This window comes from Akebia trifoliata, chromosome 4 (assembly GCF_017979445.1).
Source record: "Akebia trifoliata isolate Shusen 1 chromosome 4, ASM1797944v1, whole genome shotgun sequence".
Taxonomy (NCBI): Eukaryota; Viridiplantae; Streptophyta; class Magnoliopsida; order Ranunculales; family Lardizabalaceae; genus Akebia; species Akebia trifoliata.
The window spans coordinates 9,363,563-9,384,256 of NC_141378.1; the positions used below are offsets into that span (position 1 = coordinate 9,363,563).

General features: G+C 33.8%; 2 protein-coding genes across 3 annotated transcripts; one reads left to right on the forward strand and one right to left on the reverse strand.

The window, feature by feature from the left end:
* Nucleotides 1–605: 605 nt before the first annotated feature.
* LOC147403610 (protein RER1B-like) lies at nucleotides 606–7,520 on the reverse strand. Of its 2 annotated transcripts, XM_086439236.1 has the most exons (5): nucleotides 7,372–7,520; nucleotides 7,057–7,192; nucleotides 6,012–6,393; nucleotides 1,102–1,282; nucleotides 606–907 (listed from the first exon to the last, which is right to left on the reverse strand). In XM_086439236.1, exons 3-5 carry the CDS (start codon nucleotides 6,359–6,361, stop codon nucleotides 848–850), a joined length of 591 nt encoding a protein of 196 aa, XP_086295362.1. In that variant the 5' UTR covers nucleotides 6,362–6,393; nucleotides 7,057–7,192; nucleotides 7,372–7,520; the 3' UTR covers nucleotides 606–847. The 2 variants fall into 2 exon arrangements, with proteins under 2 accessions (XP_086295362.1, XP_086295363.1); XM_086439237.1 differs by lacking the exon at nucleotides 7,372–7,520 and having other exon boundaries at nucleotides 7,057–7,212.
* Nucleotides 7,521–14,681: 7,161 nt separating this feature from the next.
* LOC147403611 (pfkB-like carbohydrate kinase family protein) lies at nucleotides 14,682–19,923 on the forward strand. Its single transcript, XM_086439238.1, has 8 exons — nucleotides 14,682–14,887; nucleotides 16,288–16,551; nucleotides 16,669–16,740; nucleotides 16,848–16,886; nucleotides 17,115–17,222; nucleotides 17,347–17,444; nucleotides 18,627–18,738; nucleotides 19,443–19,923. The coding sequence occupies exons 1-8, from the start codon at nucleotides 14,741–14,743 to the stop codon at nucleotides 19,686–19,688; spliced, it is 1,086 nt and encodes a 361-aa protein (XP_086295364.1). The 5' UTR covers nucleotides 14,682–14,740; the 3' UTR covers nucleotides 19,689–19,923.
* The last annotated feature ends 771 nt before the right edge of the window (nucleotides 19,924–20,694 follow it).

Genomic DNA, 20,694 nt, shown 5'->3' on the forward strand with positions numbered 1-20,694 from the left:
TGAATTTTTAGTGCCTTTTTAACTACTCCAAAAAGAAAAAATATCGGCATATATCAGTTGCCATGTTCTTGAAGTTTATCCAGAATTACAGCCATATCTTATCACACAAAGAATTCCCAATAATCCAAATTATTATGGCAATCAACCCTCCTACGTATTTACGGATTTTGTTAACAAAATCCTATTAAAAGTGTGACAAACATACTTTGGAAATTGGAATGAGGGTATATTGGTAAAACAAAATTTAAGGGCATATTCGATACAAAATCCCATTTTTGCACTTTAACACGTGCCCTCATTAATAATTTTTTTGTTTAGATTTTTTAAAATACCTTCCCCATCTTTTCATGGAATTTACTACTTTTCTTACCGAAAATACAAATATGGAATGTCCCAGCCTAAAAGAAAAGATTGAAAATCCTTGTCAGATTAAATAGCAGAAAAGTTTTTTTTTTTATAACTTATTTTGTGAAATTGTGTTTAATCGTACAATATCAATAAAAAATGAAACTACAAATCTTTAACTAACAATATACTAAACCAACGGGGGGCTGAGGAACCTTAGTCTATCTTGCAAATTACAATGGTTGGAATTTGAACAAACATAAAAGAATCTTCAACATCATACATTTATGCACAGATGGGGAATAATAGTGTGATACTGCAATGTTTTTATGGCCTCTCGTACATCGAAACTTTAAGAGTCCCTAAAGCAAATGTTTTTGTTTTCCTTTTAATAATGACATGAATTATACGTGTTGTTCTTCACAAAGTCTAAAAAAACATGAAATTTGTTGAGATCCATGTTTCTTCAAGAGTAGACATTTTCGGTTTTCAGTGGTAGACTTCAATCCCTGGGTAAGCCCCCGCCACTCCTACTTGTAGACCCCCCCTTCTTGGTATACTTCTGTCAAAATCAATCAACGAGTTGGGCATTACTATATGTTACAATTTCTTTCATGATAGGCAAGTGGGTTAGTAGTCGGTTATTAGACGGATGCCCGGGCGAGCCATGGTATCAATAAGAAACTAATTTTTTTTTAATTAAATTATAATTTAATGTTTAAATTATAATAGAAACTACTTGATATATATGCTCACCTGCTTTCCCATGTTGAATGGGACGTATTTGTATTTGATCATGTGCATGATCTGGCGTTTCATAGTCAGGAAAAATAGAACAATCCAATAGCACAGCAATATGGGCCAGAAGACGGGTACATCAAACACCGAGAAGAAGGTCATAAGAAATGCTACACAAAAGGCCTTTGTTATGGCATACCTGACATGCCATAGGAACAAGACGAAATGAAATGTTATTTTCAAGTCTGCATCAGTCTGTCTATATTATAAAGCTCCTACATTTTCAGAGATGAAATGATACAAAGGAATAAAGACTGAGCAAAAAAAAATTTCTTAGAAAGGTATGAGATGACATCTTACTATAACAAAGAATACAAATGAAAGGCTTTGATGAAAACAACAACACATGTAAATTAACAATCTAATTAATAAAATAATTTTAACAAGAAGACAACAACAACAACAACAAAAAATATAAATGTCGACAATGATGTTGATGACGACGACGACGACAATGATGATGAACCTAATCAAACTGGACAAATCAACTGAATCAATCAATTAATCTGTATGCCTTGGAAGTAAACCATGAACCGAAACTAGATCATGCAACCAAGCATGAATTACTATCATAGTGTATCCTAGGAATCAGGGGTTCAAAATGTCAATTAGAGAACGCCGCAATATTGACAGGAAACCAACTAAATCTTAACTCAATACAACCAAACATTGATAACAATGCAGGAAGAAACTTGTAACGATTACATTGAAAAAAAAAAAGAAAGAGTAAAGTCACACTAGAAACTTGTAAGGAATCAATTCCACAAAACAGATATTTAGCCAGTAACAGTCCAAAAATACTTTTACAGCATGGTGGATTTATGGTGCAGTATCATTTTTTTTTTCTTTTTTAGGGGATGAAAAGTTTTACTAGGAAAAGGAGGAAGAGAAGCACGAGCAGGTTGAGAAGACCATCCAACAGGAAACAGCAGACAACGATAAAGCAAAACAAAAATACACAACAAAAATACCAAACTACTCAGTAGCAATGATGATAACCTCAAAGAAAATCCCCCTAAATTCTGGACCCATCTTGCACCAATAATATAAAAGACCCAAAATGCTGACAACCTCCTCCGTTTCATCACGCTCTTTTCCATCAAAAAACAATCATCATGATTCTTCTTTCAAAATACTAGATGACGCAAATTTCAAAGTATATTCGCTGTTATGAGCAACATATGTTACATTACATACAAATTTGGAATTATGAGTGGTAAATTTTATCAAATTGTAGATGCTAAATGAATACAAGTCATATTTTGTAGTGTCGTTATATCTCATAAATACACACAATTTGGAAACATGAGTGGTACATTTTTGTCAAATTGCAGATGTTAAATTAATAGAAACAATATTGAGTAGCAACTTACCATAAATTATATAAATCAGCGCGTAAAATTTTAATAAGAATCTCAAAACTTAAAGGTTCAACGTAATCAAATTTTTTGAAGAGAGGACTAATCTGGAGGCAACCGAGGCAAGAAGTCAAGCAATTTGGAAACATGAGTGGTACATTTTTGTCAAATTGCAGATGTTAAATTAATAGAAACCATATTGAGTAGCAACTTACCATAAATTATATAAATCAGCGCGAAAAATTTTAATAAGAATCTCATAACTTAGTGCAACAACTTCACTCTACTCATTTGATTCCTAAAATGTAAGGTTCAACCTAATCAAATTTTTTGAAGAGAGGACTAGTCTGGAGGCAACCGAGGCAAGAAGTCAAGATTTAGCCCCTTACATTGAAGTATAATTACTGTGGTAGTGGGTGGCCAACTCGTTTTATTACCATCTTCCATGTGGTTTCAGTTGGGAACTATCATCACAACAACAGATTGGGCCTAGTGAACTTCATGTAAGCTGGCAACCATTTGAACAAGTCAATAACAACTTATGCAGGTTTCTCTGACAGCCATTCTTCCATTGAAAGCAAGCCTTCAATATCTGATTGGTGGTCCCTTAAAAACTTCCTCATGGACCAAGACGTTAAGTGAGATCAAAATAAATCTTCCTTTCTTTTCTTTTCTTTTCTTTTTCATTTTTCCTTTCCCTTTGGATTGTCCATTAAATCCTTTAGAAGCTCTATCAATTCTTCAAACTCCTGCGTAGGAAGAGCAAAAAACCTGAAGTTTTCTCCCTAGTTTGTTAACTGTATATGCCACATCCAGTCACTAGGGGGAATACAAAGGATGTAAGATGAAAATGCATGAAAACTTAGAGAAAGGAACCCATGAAAGAAAAAAGACAATCCCATAATTCCAAGATATACTGAGGACAATGTTTTCAGAGGCATGCCTCAGTATGAAGTGCACGAAAAACACACTAACGTGGTAGACTAAGGCGTCCAGACACTCAAGGCATTGATAAGGCGTTATGAAGTGCTAAAAAAAACGTATACTTCAGTTGAGGCTTTTTTGTTGAGGTGTAAGCCTTTGTTATAAATAAAAATTCCTTTTTAACTTACTTTTATTTCCATTTTAAGTATTTTTCCACATCCATGCTTCTTATACGACTACATAGGTTGTTGCTTCTTCTACTACTACATAGGTTGTTGTATAGGTGTAAGTCAGAATTTTTACTTTTAAACCTTTTTTTTTTATATATATACTATTTTGATGTATTTTCTATAACAATGATTAGATTTGTAAAAAATAGAGGTTTTGAGTTCAAGTGGCATCACACCTGGGGATCTCAATGCCTAGCCTCACGCCTCAATGTCTAAAAACAATGAGGGATACCGAAATGGCATAAAAAATAAACATCTTGTGATGAACAGAAGAAATCAGTTCACGTGTATCTGTAAGAGTTTGTCAGCGGTAAAAGTATTTGACAATAATAGAGCTATAGGATTGCAGGAAAATCCATATATATATTAAAATGCAAAAAATATAAACAGAAAATGCAATATATATATATATGGGGGCGGTTCATGGGACATATGTAAAAACAATGGCTTTTCAAAATATGGGTTAGAGGTTTTGGATTGAGCTGATTTTTTGCGAGGATGTTGACTATGATGAGAAGATCATCCTCACAAATAATTTTTACAAATTATTGGTAAAAATTGGCAAAAAATCGATGGTCCACATTCTAAATCACTTTTAATGGGGTTAAAAGTTTCAGATTGGACTGATTTTTTTTTTCCGGATGATCTTCCCATCATAAAGATCATCCTCACAAAAAATCAGCTCAATCCGAAACTTCTAACCCATATTTTGAAAATGTATTAATGTTACATTGTTTTTACATATGTTTTTTCATATGTCCCTTGATCCTGGCCCTATATATATATATATAGGGTCGGATCAGGAGACAACCTTATTTTGACAACCATTTATCCTACATGGGTTAAGTTTCAGAATGGGCAGATTTTTTGTGAGGATTATATCAATGGTGAAGAGATCACCCTCACGGAAAAACAGCCAATTCTGAAACTTCTAACCCCGTCATAAATGGTTTACAAGTTGAGGAATCATACCGTTAACTTGTAAACTAATTGTGACGGGGCTAGAAGTTTCGGAATGAGCTGATTTTTTGTGAGGATGATCTCGGTACAAAAAAATCAGCCCATCCCAAAACTTCTAACCCACATATAGGACAATGGTTGTCAAAGGAGGTTGTAAAAAACACATGGGGCTGATGCAAAAGAACCAACTCATTTTGAAATGGAATTTAACACCATTCCAGATTTATAGTCTTAAGGAGAACTAGCAGTGGTTGTTTTCTTTTGTTTTTTTCTGCCTGTTTTATGAATTTAACGTCATTCCTAACCCATAGTTGGAAGGAGAACTAGCAGCGGGTTTTTTTCTAGCCACCCATCCATGTCGGTAATTCCTATAGGGATGCATGATTACCAAAGTACCCTATATTGGACATCCAAGTAATTACCAAAAATGTCCTCATGTGGATTCGTATATAAGAACACATAGACTCATCACTATCAAATTATAATTTCATGTCCCAGACTTAATCCCTTAACAAAAAACAATGCTTATATTGCAATAACCACTACAAGTAAAAAAAAAAAAAACATTTTTTTTTTTTGAAAAGTCAAGTAAAAAAGTATTTAAAAACTTTAGGATTAGAAAAAAGTGGTGGAGTTGGTTCAGCATAGAGAGAAACAGAGATGGGGAAGAAACAAACCAAAAAAAAAAAGAGAGCGAAAAGTGGAAAATGCAAAAAAGCCAAAGATTGCAAGAGTTGTAAACCAACTAGGGCTTGAAGAGATTAGGACCAAAAGAAGAAAAAAAAACTTTAAATATATAATTATATAGTTGGTTATTTAATTAATTAGTAATGACCCTTATGTAAATTAAATGTTAACACGACAACTTCATATTTATAATGAATGCTATGTAATGGCACAACAAAAACAACGATGGGAAAAATACAACACATCATCCATAAGGTGTGAAGCTTGGTCAAAAGGCACCAAAAAGACAATTACTTCCCCTAAAAGTGTAAAACTTTGAGGGAGAAGTGCATTTCCTTAACACTCCAAGGCCTGTCTTGATTGCCTCATCCTAGGACAAGCCTTAAGGCATAAAAGCTCTGAGACCTTTGAAAACATTGGCACCACCAATGGCACTTTCCAAAAATAATAAGAACCGACAATTACAACAACATTGTCAAGCAAAACAGCTAAGCATGCTCCGCCTACTGAGACCCCATTTCAAGGAACATAACATTCTTGCCACATGACCTTAACCATGTAAACATATCAATTAAAACATGTCAGATTTGTAAAGTATAATAAACCCTTTTTTAAAACAACAAAAACCAAATTCTAGGTCAAAGAAATGGGAAAAAATAAACCCAATTCATCACCTTATTAAATGACAAAAAATGAAAGATGAAATTACCAGAACTTAAACTCAGGGAGGCGGCGAATGAAAGGCCTGAACTCGTCTGAACCTTTTGTTGGCAATGAAGCCCCATCCAAAGCCTCCAGCTCAGGATCAACCTTTGGCGACAGAAACCCAATCAAGAGATTTAAAAGATAAATCCCCAAGCCATATGAGATGATGTAAAACCCTTGAATAAAATAAACACGTAAGCAATAAATCAACGCGACAGCTGCAGTTCCAATCCATCTCTGGACTGTATGAGGTGTGGATCTATCCAGATAGTACTGAAAAGCCCTCGAAAAATCATTCCTCCATTTGGCTAGCGGTGCCACAGCAGATGGGCCCTCGCCCCCAACTCCCTCCATCAAAGTTAGATATTAATCGCCGTGTAATAGATCTAGCGAAAAAGGAGACTCAAATGAAATCCATTAATAAACCATTTAAAAGAAAATTATACATAAATGCTTGAGTTTTCGCAGCAAAAGAACCAAAATTCAGAAGTAAGAAACCCTAAAAAAGCCCTGTTGCCATTGAAATTAGGGATTTAAAACGTTCAGATCTTAAACTCCTATATAACACACAAGAATTTAAACAGTAATAAACCATTTAAAAGCAAATTATACACAAATGCTAGAGTTGTGGCAGCAAAAGAACCAAAATGTAGAAGTAAGAAACCCTGAAAAGTTCTACCGCCATTGAAATTAGGGATTTAAAACATAAAGATCTTAGATGACAATATACGCACAAGAATTTAAACAAATATTAACTGTTCTCCGTCCAAGAATCTCAAATTTTGACTTGGAGATCTTGGACAAAGAAAAATCTCAATAATCGAATAAAACCCTAAGTTTCTGATTTAATGCAGCAAATATCACCGAATGAAATTCAGTAATAAACATTTAAAAGAAAAGTATACACAAATGCTATAGTTTTGGCAGCACAAGAGCCAAAATGCAGAATCAAGAAACCCTAAAAACCCCTACCAACATTGAAATTAGGGATTTAAAACATTCAGATCTTAAATGCCAATATAACACACAGAAATTTAAACAAATATTACCTGTTCTCCGTCCAAGAATCTAAATTATGACTTGGAGACCTCGGACGAAGAAAAATCTCAATAATCGAATAAAACCCTGAGTTTCGGATATAGTGAAGCAAATATCACCAGAAATCGAAGCAAACCCTAATAGTTCCTGCGATGGAGAAATTATAGATTCATAAACAGATCTGAAATTCCGAATGAACCCGAAAAGTTCCATCTCTGATAAAAATTACGGTTTTCGAAAGTAAAAGAATCTGCATGTAGATCAAGGAAACAACAAATTTAATAAACAATTTGACAGAAAAGATTACAGATCTGCAAAACACGTACTTGTTCGTTTGCAAATTGGGATTAGGGTTTCAGATCTTCACAGCAGATTTGGGGAAATCGATAACAGGCATCATTCGTGTGGATGGAACCGTCTGTTATATTTCTGTGTCTGCAACTTGGGTCGGGCTTAGGTAAATTTTTGTCCACTTGGGTTGGTGTTGGGCCAGATGTTATAACCTGGCCCAAATATGGGTTAGATTTGAACCAAGACTTGGTCCACTCAACTCAATCCAAGCCCCCCCCCAATGCCTTAGTATGGGTTGGGCTATTGTCCAATCCGTACTAGTGTGAAATTTGTATTGCTCCCCGCAACTTGGTTTCAAATTGTGAGACTCTCACAACATATATGGCTCTAAATATTATTTTTATCCTCAATTATACATGTGACATCTCGAGATAAACAAGATTGAAATTATTAGAGAAAAATATGATAATTAGTCAGTAATATTAGAGACCATTAGTATGTCATTCAAGTCAGGAAATGGTAATCAAGTTCGGATTCAACAACTCTTTGATGGACATTCAATTCAGATAAATTCATGAAAATTTCGTAAAAAATATGAAATTATCATATTCAAATACTCAATAAATATTATTAATTAATTCATTGATTTGCCAATTTAATCGGCTGCTCCCTATTCATAGAATTTTACGAATTAAAAAAAAAAAAAAGGATTTTGTGACTATTGGTGCTTTCGACTGGGAACAAGAAGACCAACAAGATTCTTATAGACTAAATGATTCCAAGATAGAAGGAGATCACACATAATCCCTAAAAACTTGAGATCATTGTATTAAGATTTAAAATGTAAAGAGTCCAATAAAGGGAGGATTATAGTTTAATGTGTACTTAGTTTTTGGTCTAGGGGTTAGCTGAATTTTGGTAAAATTTATTATGAAATGGATGGTTTATGGTCTAATGTGTATTTAGTATTTGGTCTAGGGGTTCATTGAGTTTGAATCGCCGGATAAATGTGCCAAGTTTTTCAAAATGTTGATGAATTGTGAAGTTTTGGTGTTTTTGTTTCGCTTAAATATGATATTTCTGGCAATGGCATCACTTAGAGTCGTGATAATATGACTCGCCAGGTGGCATACTCAAATGACTCCATGATGTGACAAGTTCGGGTATCGTGGATTTGAACATCTCGGGATACATGATTGCACTTCCTAATAAACAAGTGTATCCAGGGGCATTCAGATCTATGGTTCCCAAACTTGTCCACTTCATGGAGTCATTTGACTGTGCTGCGAGTCATATTATCAGGACTCCATCACTTATGATTACCTTGTACAACAGTAGACCCTAAAGAATGGAAACTCAACCTCAATAAAAATACAGTAATCAAGAGTGAAAGATGGACCTAGACCTGATCAAACTCTTGGGTCTTTTGGGTATTAAGGTGTGTGGTATGGACAGTGAATATATAAACATCATACCAAGATGGCTTAAAATGATTTTTTCTTGAGATACATAATGCTCATTCTTTTTGAGGTTCGATTTGAATGGATACTTGTTATGTGCAGATTAATGGAGAATAGGTTATTTTCTTTCCTAATAATCATTGGGAACCAGTTGCGTTCTAGGATTGATCGTGGTACACATTTCTAATGTGTGGGTCTCATCTTTCACCATTGTCTATTTCTCGAGAAAGTTGATGTTACATTGAAAAAGATAGGTGGTTTTCCTCTCTCACTCTTTATACCCCCATTCTTTATACCGAAGTAAGGGCGAAGACAGGATCTTGCCCATGTGGGGGGCAACCAAGAGTAGAATTTCTTTTGTAGGTGGCAACTAAGAGTGAAAAAATATAGTTGTGGGGACAATAGCGGCAGATTTTTTTATCCGCCACTAAAATCTGTTGCAATAACTCATTAATCCATAGACTTTGAAAATTCTCGTGGGGACAAGTGCCCCCAATGTAAATCTGCCCCTGTACTGAAGAATTGTCTCCAAAAAATCTCTATGATATTTTCTTTCCAGGTAATAGTGGAGGCATTTCAGGAACAATTATGTATTTTGTGGTCTTTATGTGTTACTCAGATACTTCAACGTGTGTGATGTATCGTATTGGATGTGTGCATGTGTGTGTTCCTCGTATCATTAACCAAGATATGACATGTTATCGACTCAAGTTGGAACGTGACTTACAATATTATTCCAAATTACAAAAAGAAAGTTAGATTTCATTGGTACAAACTACTAAGGACATCCATAACTACCAAGTAGCATAGATCCATTATCGAGATTACTTAAATCCTCAACTATGAGGGGGAATTCAGTCATCTAGAAGTGGGGACTTTCATAAAGACTTTCAGTTGTATTTTGTCTATGTGGGTGGGGGTGAAGGATGAATGGGGAGCAAACTTTTGCGTAAAGGGACTTTATCTCTGGTACATAGAAGAAAAAGATGGATTATGCCGTTCCCTTGCTTGCCAATCACCCTCCAAAATGTATCAATTTGCTAGAGCATCTAATTCAAGATATAATGCTTTAAACCCCCTTTTTGTTAGTGCATGTTTTATTGTTAGAAAAGTCAATTTTACAGGAAAATTAGCTTGTTGGAATCGGATTTATTATTTATTTGGAAAATCCAATTCATTAGCTATCTAGGGAAATGATTTTCTAAAAGAAGAAAAATCGAGGCCATCTCTTTTGCATTGATTGCATAGTACTCGTTGTACTTTTAGTGTTGAGAAGAATTTTTTTATTTGACAAATATTTGGAAAAGTATTTTCCATTTTTGGGATAAGGTAAAAATGGCTAGACTAAATTAATGAGTGTTGGGTATAGACGTATAGTGGCAAAGGCCTCCTTCCGAAAAAGGAGAGGTCTTGAGTTCAAACTACCTCATTAACCACCCATAAGGATTTATCCCAACTTACTTAATATGTGTATATTGTGTGATATTACATATTCTCGGGAGATTTAAGCAAATATGATCGTCTAAAAGACTAGTTTCCTCATCCCTACTAGTCTAGACAATCACTGTCATAAAAAAAATGGTTAAACTTGTCACCGATTCCAACTTCTGTAAAGTTGTGTGATTTTAGTATGTTAATGCCCTTATTTATTTTAGAATAATGATAATCTGACACTCCCATCATATAAATCATTTGCCTCGAGATACATTAGACAAAGATTCATGATTTTATGTATCTCAAGGCAAATGGTTTACTGCTCTATGATGGGGGCATCGAAAAATCATTATTCTTAATTTAATAACTGAAACAACTTTTCCCACAATAATACTACAATATTAATGTAATGCTAATATGTCCTCCTAAAAAAATCAATCACGCTTCTACTTCTCATAGAGACCCACAACAAGCTCAAACAACACTATAAATGATGGGAGAAGGTCGAAGAATATAACACTTAAGAACAAGTATAAATATTGAAAGAGATTTTTCAAAAATTATTTTGATTCAAATGTTCAACTCGGTCTCTATAACAAAAGACTCGAGCTTGAACAGAGTAGAATGAACAAACATAATTCATTTAACAGACCTCACATCTTTAGGATAATCTTTGGGATTTAACTTTGTTTGGTGTTGCTATTGCGGCGGTGGTGTACCTATTAAAATCTAATAATATAAAAGAGATAAGCATGCGGAGGATGTGGAATCATTATAGCCAATAGGTTCTCGAATCAATAAGTGAAGTGATACAATTGGAGAATCTCTAAAAGTTACTAGTGCCACTGCTTTCGGCTGATGACCAAAATAAGGGGGCCCCTTCTCAACATCTGACATCATTTTGCTGCTCTTTTCTCTTATTTTATTTACAATCATCTCATCCATTACTCTTATTATATGACCTTGGGATGGAATCAAATTTACAATTGCACCCTTTTTTTAAAAAAATGGAGCTAATTAAAATATGAGAACTGCTATTGACACCCCCAACTTTCACTTTTTACACCTCAATTTTATAAATTATTTATCACATCCCAATTAAAGGCTAAAATATACTATTCAAATATTACAAAGGTTTTACTAAAATTACAAAACATTATACCACTTGTTCAAATAATTTAAGTAGTTGTTTACAATTATGATTAGCCTCATATAAAATTCTGAACCCAAAAAATAAAAATATATAATAAAAAAATATAAAATATGAGAGAATTTTCATTGGCACCCCAACTTTTACTTATTCTCAACTATTCATTTATTTTATTTATTTTAAATTGTGATGTAATAAGCAGTGGCGAAGCCAAGGTTTTCTTTTAGTGGGGGCAAATTTATAGTTCATTGGAGGGCGAGGGGGCAAAAATTGGAGGGAGATAAGGGGGTGGGGGCAACAAGGTCAAACAGAACATGTCAATAGTTCAAAATGCAGGGGTATCTCAAATTTAAGCATAAATTCAAGGGTATCTAAAATGCTCAAAAAAGTTAGTGGGGGCAATTGCCCCCAATATCTCCTGATTAGCTCCGCCCATGTAATAAGTAAAGGTTGGAGTGCCAATAGCAACTCTCTAAATTTTGGATTAACTTTTATACACACCCCTCAAGTTTTTTGTGTATATGTGAGTTAGCATAATTTTTGAAAACTGATGATGGACCCCTCTCTTGACCTTCGAAATCCTCTGTGATTACATAAGAGAAAATGACCAAAATATTCTAAGTTATTTTAGATACACCCCTATCAATGTTTTGGTGAATACATTCAATAGCACAGTGTGTTCTTAAAGGGATAGCATGTTCTTGACAAATGGAAAACGACCAAAATGCGTTCATCCTCATTTCTAGCGAAAAATTCCTTTTGTTTTTTTTTTGGTGCCAAAATCAGTCATTTTCAATCTTTGTGGTAAATTATTTTAAATCTATTTAACCTAATCTTCAATCTATTATTTTCAATTTCACCATAATCCCTTATGAAAACCCCTTGATTTTTACCCAAAATTCCAATGTCTTCTATTTATTCAAAAATCATATTTTATTCTTAAGACTTGAAGGTTGAAGATGAAGGTAATGTTTTACTTATGAGATTGAGGATAATTGATTTTGGAAAAGAAAATCAAGGGTTTTTGGGTGAAGGTTAAAGATGAAGGCATTTAGGTCATTTGACATTTATCTTTTAAAAAAGACCGAAGTCAAGAGGATATCTGAAATATTCATCAAAACATGAAGGGTCTGTCTAAATCACCCAAAATATTCCCATCTCCATCCTCTTACTAAACAATTAAATAAATCTATAAACATAAATAATAATAAAAAGTTTTTATCCCAATAGACTTTGTCAAATAAATTAACAACGAATTTTGAGAAAGAGTCAATATTTTATTTATTTATTTATTTGTAGGTAAATAAGTCCAAGGTTGATGAAAACTTCTAGAATATAGAAGACTCTAAACAAGGTACAAATTTACTGTATTTCTATATACAAAAACCAACACGCCACTTTCTTAATTTCTTGTAAAATACATGTTGGGCCCACTAACCGACATGAGGCTCTTTTGACGAAATTATCCCTAACCAGTCAACTTTTGACTGGTGACTTTTAATTCTATGTACAAAGACCTTGACGCCACTTTCTTAATTTCTGGCAAAATACATGTTGGACCCACTAACCGACATGAGGATCTTTTGACGAAATTATCCCTAACCAGTCAACTTGATGGTGACATTTAATAATTAGATTTAATTATTTCATTAAGTTGATCATATTTTGATATTCAAATTTAACAGTTATATATGCTTAATGAAATTAAGTTATATATTTATTTATAAATATATATATATATATATATATATATATATATATATATATATATATATATATATATATATATATATATATATAAGGAACTTTTTGTATATAAGGAAATAGCAAAGTTGTAACTTTAATGACTACGAAGACCTTGGATCAAATTCGTTTTCTAACTAAATTAAAGTCTTTAGTTACCTTCCTTAAAGTCCAAGTCCTTAGGTACCTTGCTTAAAGTCCAAAATATTAGGTGTTTTATCATCCTCACAAAGCTTGGTAAAGGTATGTCTAAGTCATAGTTTTAATTAAAATTTAAAAATTCAGATTACGATGTAACGTCACATTGAAAAAAAATAACAATTCAGTCATCTTGTAATTATGATTTAGATTAGTCTTGAAAAATAAAAAAAATACCTTTTTGTTTTCCTACTATAATCAAGTGTTTGATTGTATTTTTAAATTTAAACGATTGGATGCAATAGTCTTAATTATACGGTATATCCTTAATTGTTGATAATAACTACAAAGACCTATACAAAGAAAAAAAGAGTTACAAATGATTTGTTCCCACTAAAATTTAGTAAAAACACATGAAAATACATGATTTATGATTAATAAGTTAAGGGAGATTATAATAAATAATAATAATAAATATATCCCCTTTGTTAGTTATTCACAGGGATTTATCCTTACTTGTATAGTATATATGGTTTGTGGGATTTGAGTGAGATATGGTACTCTAAGAGGTCAATTGCCTCGTCCCGACTAAGAAGGACTGGGGGTTCAAAACCCTTGTAATAATAATAATAATATAAATATATACTTTTAAGATTGGAGTGTAACCAAGAACTAGTGACGTGCAACTATTTATTTCTAAATTAAAATCTTAGAAAATGATTAATATAAACAATGACACACCATAATCAATTTATCCCAATTAATGTGATCAAATTATAAAAAGATTGAGAATTTTTTTTATTCAAAATCCTCTTCTAGTCAAATTGGTTTTTGGATGAGTCAATGGGTGAAAACTCACTCGACAATGTCATCTAAAGTCAAATTCAGGGATCGAATGCATGCATGATTTAAAAAGAATAATGACATTACCACGCCATAATGTCATGGACGGACGACATGATTTGATTTTGCTGTATAATGTAAGTTGACAACAAAATCACTAATGATATATATTTATCTCATAATGTCGTGATAATATCATAACACATTAAAACATGTCTAAGATTGGAGAGGAATCGTCTATATTTTTAAAATTTCCATCGAGCATATGAAAACTTCAATTTTTATTAGTTTATTTTTTGTTATTTATATAAAAATAAAATTTTGTGATCGAGCATCTACCAATCCACCAAATAATTATAAGAAACTTTAATAGTTTATTTAAATTTTAATGTAAAATGATTCGACCCGAACAAAACAAGATGAATCATACGAGTCAACTCGGTGACGCGAGACAAAAAATACCGGGTTTTAAAACCATCCAGACAGGGCAACCCTGATATATTTCATTCAATGCAGGGGTACTTTCGTAATAATGTTAAACCCCTCCGTCTATGTGAAACTATATAATAGAGTAGAGCCGAAGAAAGTGTGATCAGAGAAGCAGCTTGCTTTGAGATCTTGGGAGAGAAGATCCAAATGGGGGCAGAACCTCTGCCCAAGAAGGACGGGCAGGCTCCCCCTCTCATCCTAGGACTTCAACCAGCTGCCCTTATTGACCATGTTGCAAGGGTAGATTGGTCTTTGCTCAATCAAATCCCTGGTGAAAGAGGTGGCTCTCAACCGGTAAATCTCATAAATTTCTTACCTTTTTTTTCCAAGTTTAATCTCTCTGATTAAGGCTCATATTTGATGCATAAATAATTTATATTTTATATTTTTTACATGCTTGTGGGTTTTTTTTAGAGATTTTGATTTTTGTCGATTTATATATATATATATATATATATATATATATAATATATATATATATATTATGTCTCTACTTTATATTGGGTTTGGAGGACCTCAATGAGAATAATTTGAAAACTCTTTATGCCACTCTTTAAACTTAGAGAGCTGCCATTGGCACCCCAATTAAAGTTGCAGAGGTTTGACTCAAATTATTAATTTATTATCTCAACATTAACATTAGAACAATCGTTCAAACAATTTCAGTAGTTGTTTACATATATGATTAGGTTCATATAAAATCTTAAACGCAAAAAGTAGAAATCTCGAGTGAGAGAGGAACAAAAACAAAAACAAAAACGAGAGGACTTCTATTGTCACCCCCACTTTTACTTTTCTTTAATTTTAATCGGGTGTAATAAATAAAAGTTGGGGTGCCAATTGCATCTTTCTAAATTTAACATTGGGTTCTTATTAGCTTTGCAAAATATGATGAAGATGAGAAACTGCTACTTTTATATTTCCATATTTAGTTCCTCTTACAAGATAATGGATTTAACTTTAGATGACATTCTATTTAGAATAACAATCACAAGAGTAACAAGGGAAGGGAATAGAGGGTCACCTTGACTTAAACCTTTGGAGGATTTACTGAAGCGCAGTCAAGGTCCCATTGATGAGATTCGAGAAATACTTATACATATTTATATATATAAAGAGATTCAAGAAATGGGTTGAACTTAAATCCATAACTTTGATTTGTAAGTTGATCAATTACTTGTTAAGGACATAATGAAGGAACTTTCGACGTCCCTTTCATTAGGCTTCCTATATGCTTTCCTCTTCCATGCTGTCGTTTTGCTACTAAAATGATGTCTACGAGTTGCATTGCAATATGTCAACCAACTGAGTTATGAGTCCAAGCCCAATGACTTCTCTGGGTTGTCACCCATGAATGAAGGCTTCTTGAGAATCGGTGCCAACAAAAATTAATAGTTCTATTAATATCAAAGTAAGAGTTTTGGAGATGATTTTGTTTACGCTCTTCACCAAGCTCTTCGACAGAAGATCTGACATTTCATATCTTTTAAGGATTGCAGCTATCTGATTGTATACATTTTAAGAGTTGGTTGAATCCTTCCTGTCCTTCTCCACTACGTTCTATTTATTGAGTATATCTTACTTTTCTAGAAATTAGCTTTTGGCCTTATATGTCATCCTATTGCTTGATTTTAGTGATTTTGATACCATTTAAGAAAAAACTTATAATTGAAGTAATTGTGGATTGTAAATAGGTTGCAATTGAAGAATTGGAACATATACTAAGCGAGGTAAAGACCCATACCCTCCCATCGCCTGACGACCCATCTCCTGTAAGGACAATAGCTGGTGGTAGTGTTGCCAATACTATTCGAGGTCTGACATCAGGCTTTGGGGTCACGTGTGGCATTATTGGGGCATGTGGGAAAGATGAACAAGGCTGCTTATTTGTCAGTAACATGAGTTCTAATGGGGTTAATCTATCAAGATTGAGGACAAAGGAAGGGCCCACTGGTCAGGTAATATGCATGCTATATACGTTGTTGAAATGAAAATTATATATATATATTTTTCCTTGTTGGCTCATTAACCGTCCTTATAACTAGTATTGATTATATGCTAATTGTGTTAAACAGTGTGTGTGCTTGGTTGATGATGTTGGCAATCGTACTATGCGTCCTTGTCTCTCAAGTGCTGTTAGACTTCAGGTGCATGACTTTTTCTTTTCTAGTTCAGCTTTGCAATCTTTAATAATATATTGGTCTATGATTCTTGCTAACTTCTTCTTTGATTATTTTTTTCGTCTCTTTTTCAGCCAGATGAGTTAACTAGAGAGGATTTAAGAGGTTCCAAGGTATAACATTTCTTACTAAAGTTTGAATTTTACAGATTTATCTCTAATGTAAACAGGTTTATTCCTCTTTTTTTGTTTTCAATAGGAAAGTTAACTATTAAGTTATACTTAATGACTTGTTGGGTCGGCTAATTTATGAATATAGTTTATAACAATTACTGCTTATAAGTAAAGTAGCAGAGGGCCACTTTCTAAACTAAGCTAGTTATTAATTATCTTAAATTTCAGTGGTTGGTGTTGAGATACGGATTTTACAATATAGATTTGATTCGTGCGGCTATTAGGATTGCCAAACAAGAGGGGGTTTCAGTCTCAATAGATTTGGCCAGTTTCGAGGTATAAAACGTCTTTTTTTTTTCTGCGTTTAATAATTCCTGAATTATCATCCCTGCCTTTTCTGGATCTGTATCATGTTGGCGTGTTATCTGATTTATTTTCTAAACTTTTGACTTCTGTATAGATGATTCGAAACTTCAGGTCACCCCTTTTAGAATTACTGAAGTCTGGGGATATTGACCTATGTTTTGCTAACGAGGATGAAGCGACAGAGCTGCTGAGGTGATAACCACCTGATAACCTTTCTGCTTATGGAAATCTCAAGAGAGATTCTATTGCCACACCAGCTTTTGCTAATGCCACATCAATTCATATGTAAATCACCAAAGAATTAACACGTCTTGGAGTGGCATTAGCAAAAAGTTGGGGTGGCAATAGAAGCTCTCAATCTCAACATATAGTGTTTGCAATCTTCATAATGCCTCAATCATTTGCTGTTTTGCTTTCTTCCCACAACATTGGGTGAAGGCTATGTCACTTGATCATGGACCTCTGCTGGTATTTGGCATTAGCATTATAGGTCGGCCATGACATTGTCAAACTAATTCACTACAGTTACAATATTGAAATAAATGCCGTGATGTACTAATATATCTAGAGACACTGAAAGTTACTTGCATCGGAGTAGAAAAGATCGGTAGAACCTCTTGTACTTTCCTGTGAGGGGTATCTGACATAGTTCTCGTGTAGATAGGAGTAGGACCCATGATCCGTGGGCAGGGATGCTGGATTCTTCCTGTTTCAACACAGTACTCCGCTGAACACAAGTACATGAAAACTACATGAAGGCCACATAAACAATATGAAAATAAGGAAAGAGAGCTGCTATTGGCACCCCAACTTTGACTTATTACACTCCAAAATTTTAAATTATTTATGACACCCAATTAAAGATTAAAACACACTCTTCAAACATTACCAGGTTTGACTCAAATTATAATCTCAACATTATAACACTCGTTGAAACAATTTCAGTGGTTGTTTACAATTATGATTAGGCTCGAATAAAATCCTAAACCCATAAAAAATAGAAATCTGGCAACAACAAAAAAAAAAAAGAGAGTTTCTATTGGCACCTCAACTTTTACTTATTCTCAACCATTGACTTGTTTTCTTTATTTTTAATTGGGGTGTAATAATAAAAAATTGGGGGTGTCAATAGCAGTTCTCTAAGGAAATTGATGAGTTTGGCCTAACTTTTTCTTTTCTATCGTAACTACACGGACGTGAGAGGTAGAATGCCTTTAAAAATTGATGTGGGTTTGTGCTTCAGTCAAACATTTTTGTTTCCTATTAAAGTTCAGCTTTATCAGCCCGAAAACAAGTTCTTTTTTCTCTTTGTTAAACAAGAAGAATTCTAGTTGGCTATCTTGTATTAACTAATTGTGGTTTCTTTTTCTTTAGGGGTGAAGAAAATGCTAGTCCTGAGTCAGCTCTTGAATTTTTGGCCAAACACTGCAGATGGGCTGTGGTGACACTTGGCTCCAAGGGATGCATAGCGAAGCATGGGAAAGAGGTTAGTAAGATGGAGCACATCAATATCCATTTACAGCAATATAGAGTTCACAACTTCGTGTATTGCATCCATCATTGTTTGTAAAATATGCAGTTAGTTCTACTCTTTTAAGCCTTGCTTCTCAAAAATTAAGGTGATACTTTTCCGTATGTCACAACAATCGTTGTTGGACAATGGGTTGTTTTTTTTTTGCATGTGTTAAATTAGTCCCAACTAGCCTTACTTACTTAGTAAGAATTAACTGTTTAAGTAAGGGTTGTTGACCTCACCTTGTGGCATCCAAAAACATGATTGGATGCCATAGGGGGGGTAGTAGAGGAGAAAATTCTATGAACTTTGAAAAAAAAAAAAAAAAAAAAATTTTTAAAAGAAGTTATTTTTTGCCATTGAAATTCAATTTTAAATTTGGAAGTTCGGTAGCTGTCCATTTTCAAAACCTTGGATGAAGCCCCAAAAAATCAAAATTATTTATTTATTTATTTTTTGGATCTGTGTTTTTCCATGTAATGTAGAGGGCCGTGGTGTTGGATTATGTGGTAATCCATTGTAGCAAAACGATCCTTAGTAAGACTTAAACTCTTACTAAGTAAAGAAAGAGTTTTTCTTAAAGGATCATGTCATTTCTATTTGACACAAACATCACTTTTTCTACTTTCAGTTCCTTTATGTGTAGCTTCTCATATAATGGTTTTGTACCATTTCAGGTAGTCCAAGTTCTGGCCATAGGGGAAGCACAAGCAATTGATGCTACTGGAGCTGGAGACCTTTTTGCGAGTGGGTTCTTGTACGGATTGATAAAGGGATTATCTCTTGAAGATTGTTGCAGAGTTGGTTCATGCAGTGGCGGGGCTGTGATTCGTTCTCTTGGAGGCGAAGTGAGGCCAGAGAACTGGCAATGGATGTATAAGCAAATGCAAATCAAGGGTCTCCTTGATCCTCATATTTGCTAATAATATTCCCCAACTCAATTTGAAGTGTTTACAAGGTTAACCACGGATGATTGTTTTTCATTCTATCAGTCAGTTGTCTTCTTTTCTGCAAAGGGCAGCTAATGCAAAGTTGCATTTTGGGGTGAGTTGAAGATTAACACAAACAGACTTGAAAGTCCTAATGAGAGGTGAAACTATAATCAAACTTATTTTGAATTATAAAACTTTTCTCTTGCAAGTTACCATGTCAGGAAAATATTGAAGAAGATGCTTTTGGATGTATGCTTTCGCTCCATCTCTATCAATGCTTGAGCAAAATAAGAAGTAATGGCATGCTTTTTTGGCACATTTGACCTCATGGAACCAACCCCTTGGCAGACTTTCATACAAAAAATCAGCTTAATTGATCCCTCAATAAAACCATGGGTGAAATATACGAGGTCTTCAATCCCTCAACAAAAATTGCTCATAACCATTCCAACGTAGTCACCATTGCAGAACTTGATGTGCTTGAAGGGGGCATCCGGAGTGATTGAGATGCTTTGAACCCATGATGATTTTGTAAACTATGATCATCAATGATTATTTACATAAGCGTATAAAACCTGGTAGATGTTTTAGATCTACTATAGCCATAACAACAAGGAGGACTTGGAACAAATTTAAATATGAGTTTAAAAGAGGAGGGTTTTAAGCTCTCCCTGGGAATAACCTGAGTTGCTGTTTGCAGAGCTTCTATTAACACACCAACTTTTTCATGTAACACACTAATCTATATGTTATAGAAAATAGGGGTGCAACTTGATTTGGTTTGAGGTCAAATTGGAACCGAACCAAGTTCCATTGGAACCATACCAAACTGAACTAAAGTTGATTTGGTTCTGTGGGTTGCCAATATTCTATAAATTGTAAGTAATATTTTTTAATAAAAAGGTAAATATATAATAAACATAAATTTTCATACAATAAATCACTAATCTATTCATAAAAAGTCATTACTTTAACCATAAAAGATCATTAATCTGTC

Coding starts and splice junctions, on each gene's coding strand:
- LOC147403610 (XM_086439236.1), bottom strand. CDS start 6,361: ATGGAGGGAGTTGGGGGCGAGGGCCCATCTGCTGTGGCACCGCTAGCC. Junction 1,283..6,011: donor CTCCCTGAGTTTAAGTTCTG/GTAATTTCATCT, acceptor ATGGCATGTCAG/GTATGCCATAACAAAGGCCT. Junction 908..1,101: donor CATTCAACATGGGAAAGCAG/GTGAGCATATAT, acceptor TGATTTTGACAG/AAGTATACCAAGAAGGGGGG.
- LOC147403611 (XM_086439238.1), top strand. CDS start 14,741: ATGGGGGCAGAACCTCTGCCCAAGAAGGACGGGCAGGCTCCCCCTCTC. Junction 17,223..17,346: donor TAGATTTGGCCAGTTTCGAG/GTATAAAACGTC, acceptor ACTTCTGTATAG/ATGATTCGAAACTTCAGGTC. Junction 17,445..18,626: donor GAAGCGACAGAGCTGCTGAG/GTGATAACCACC, acceptor CTTTTTCTTTAG/GGGTGAAGAAAATGCTAGTC.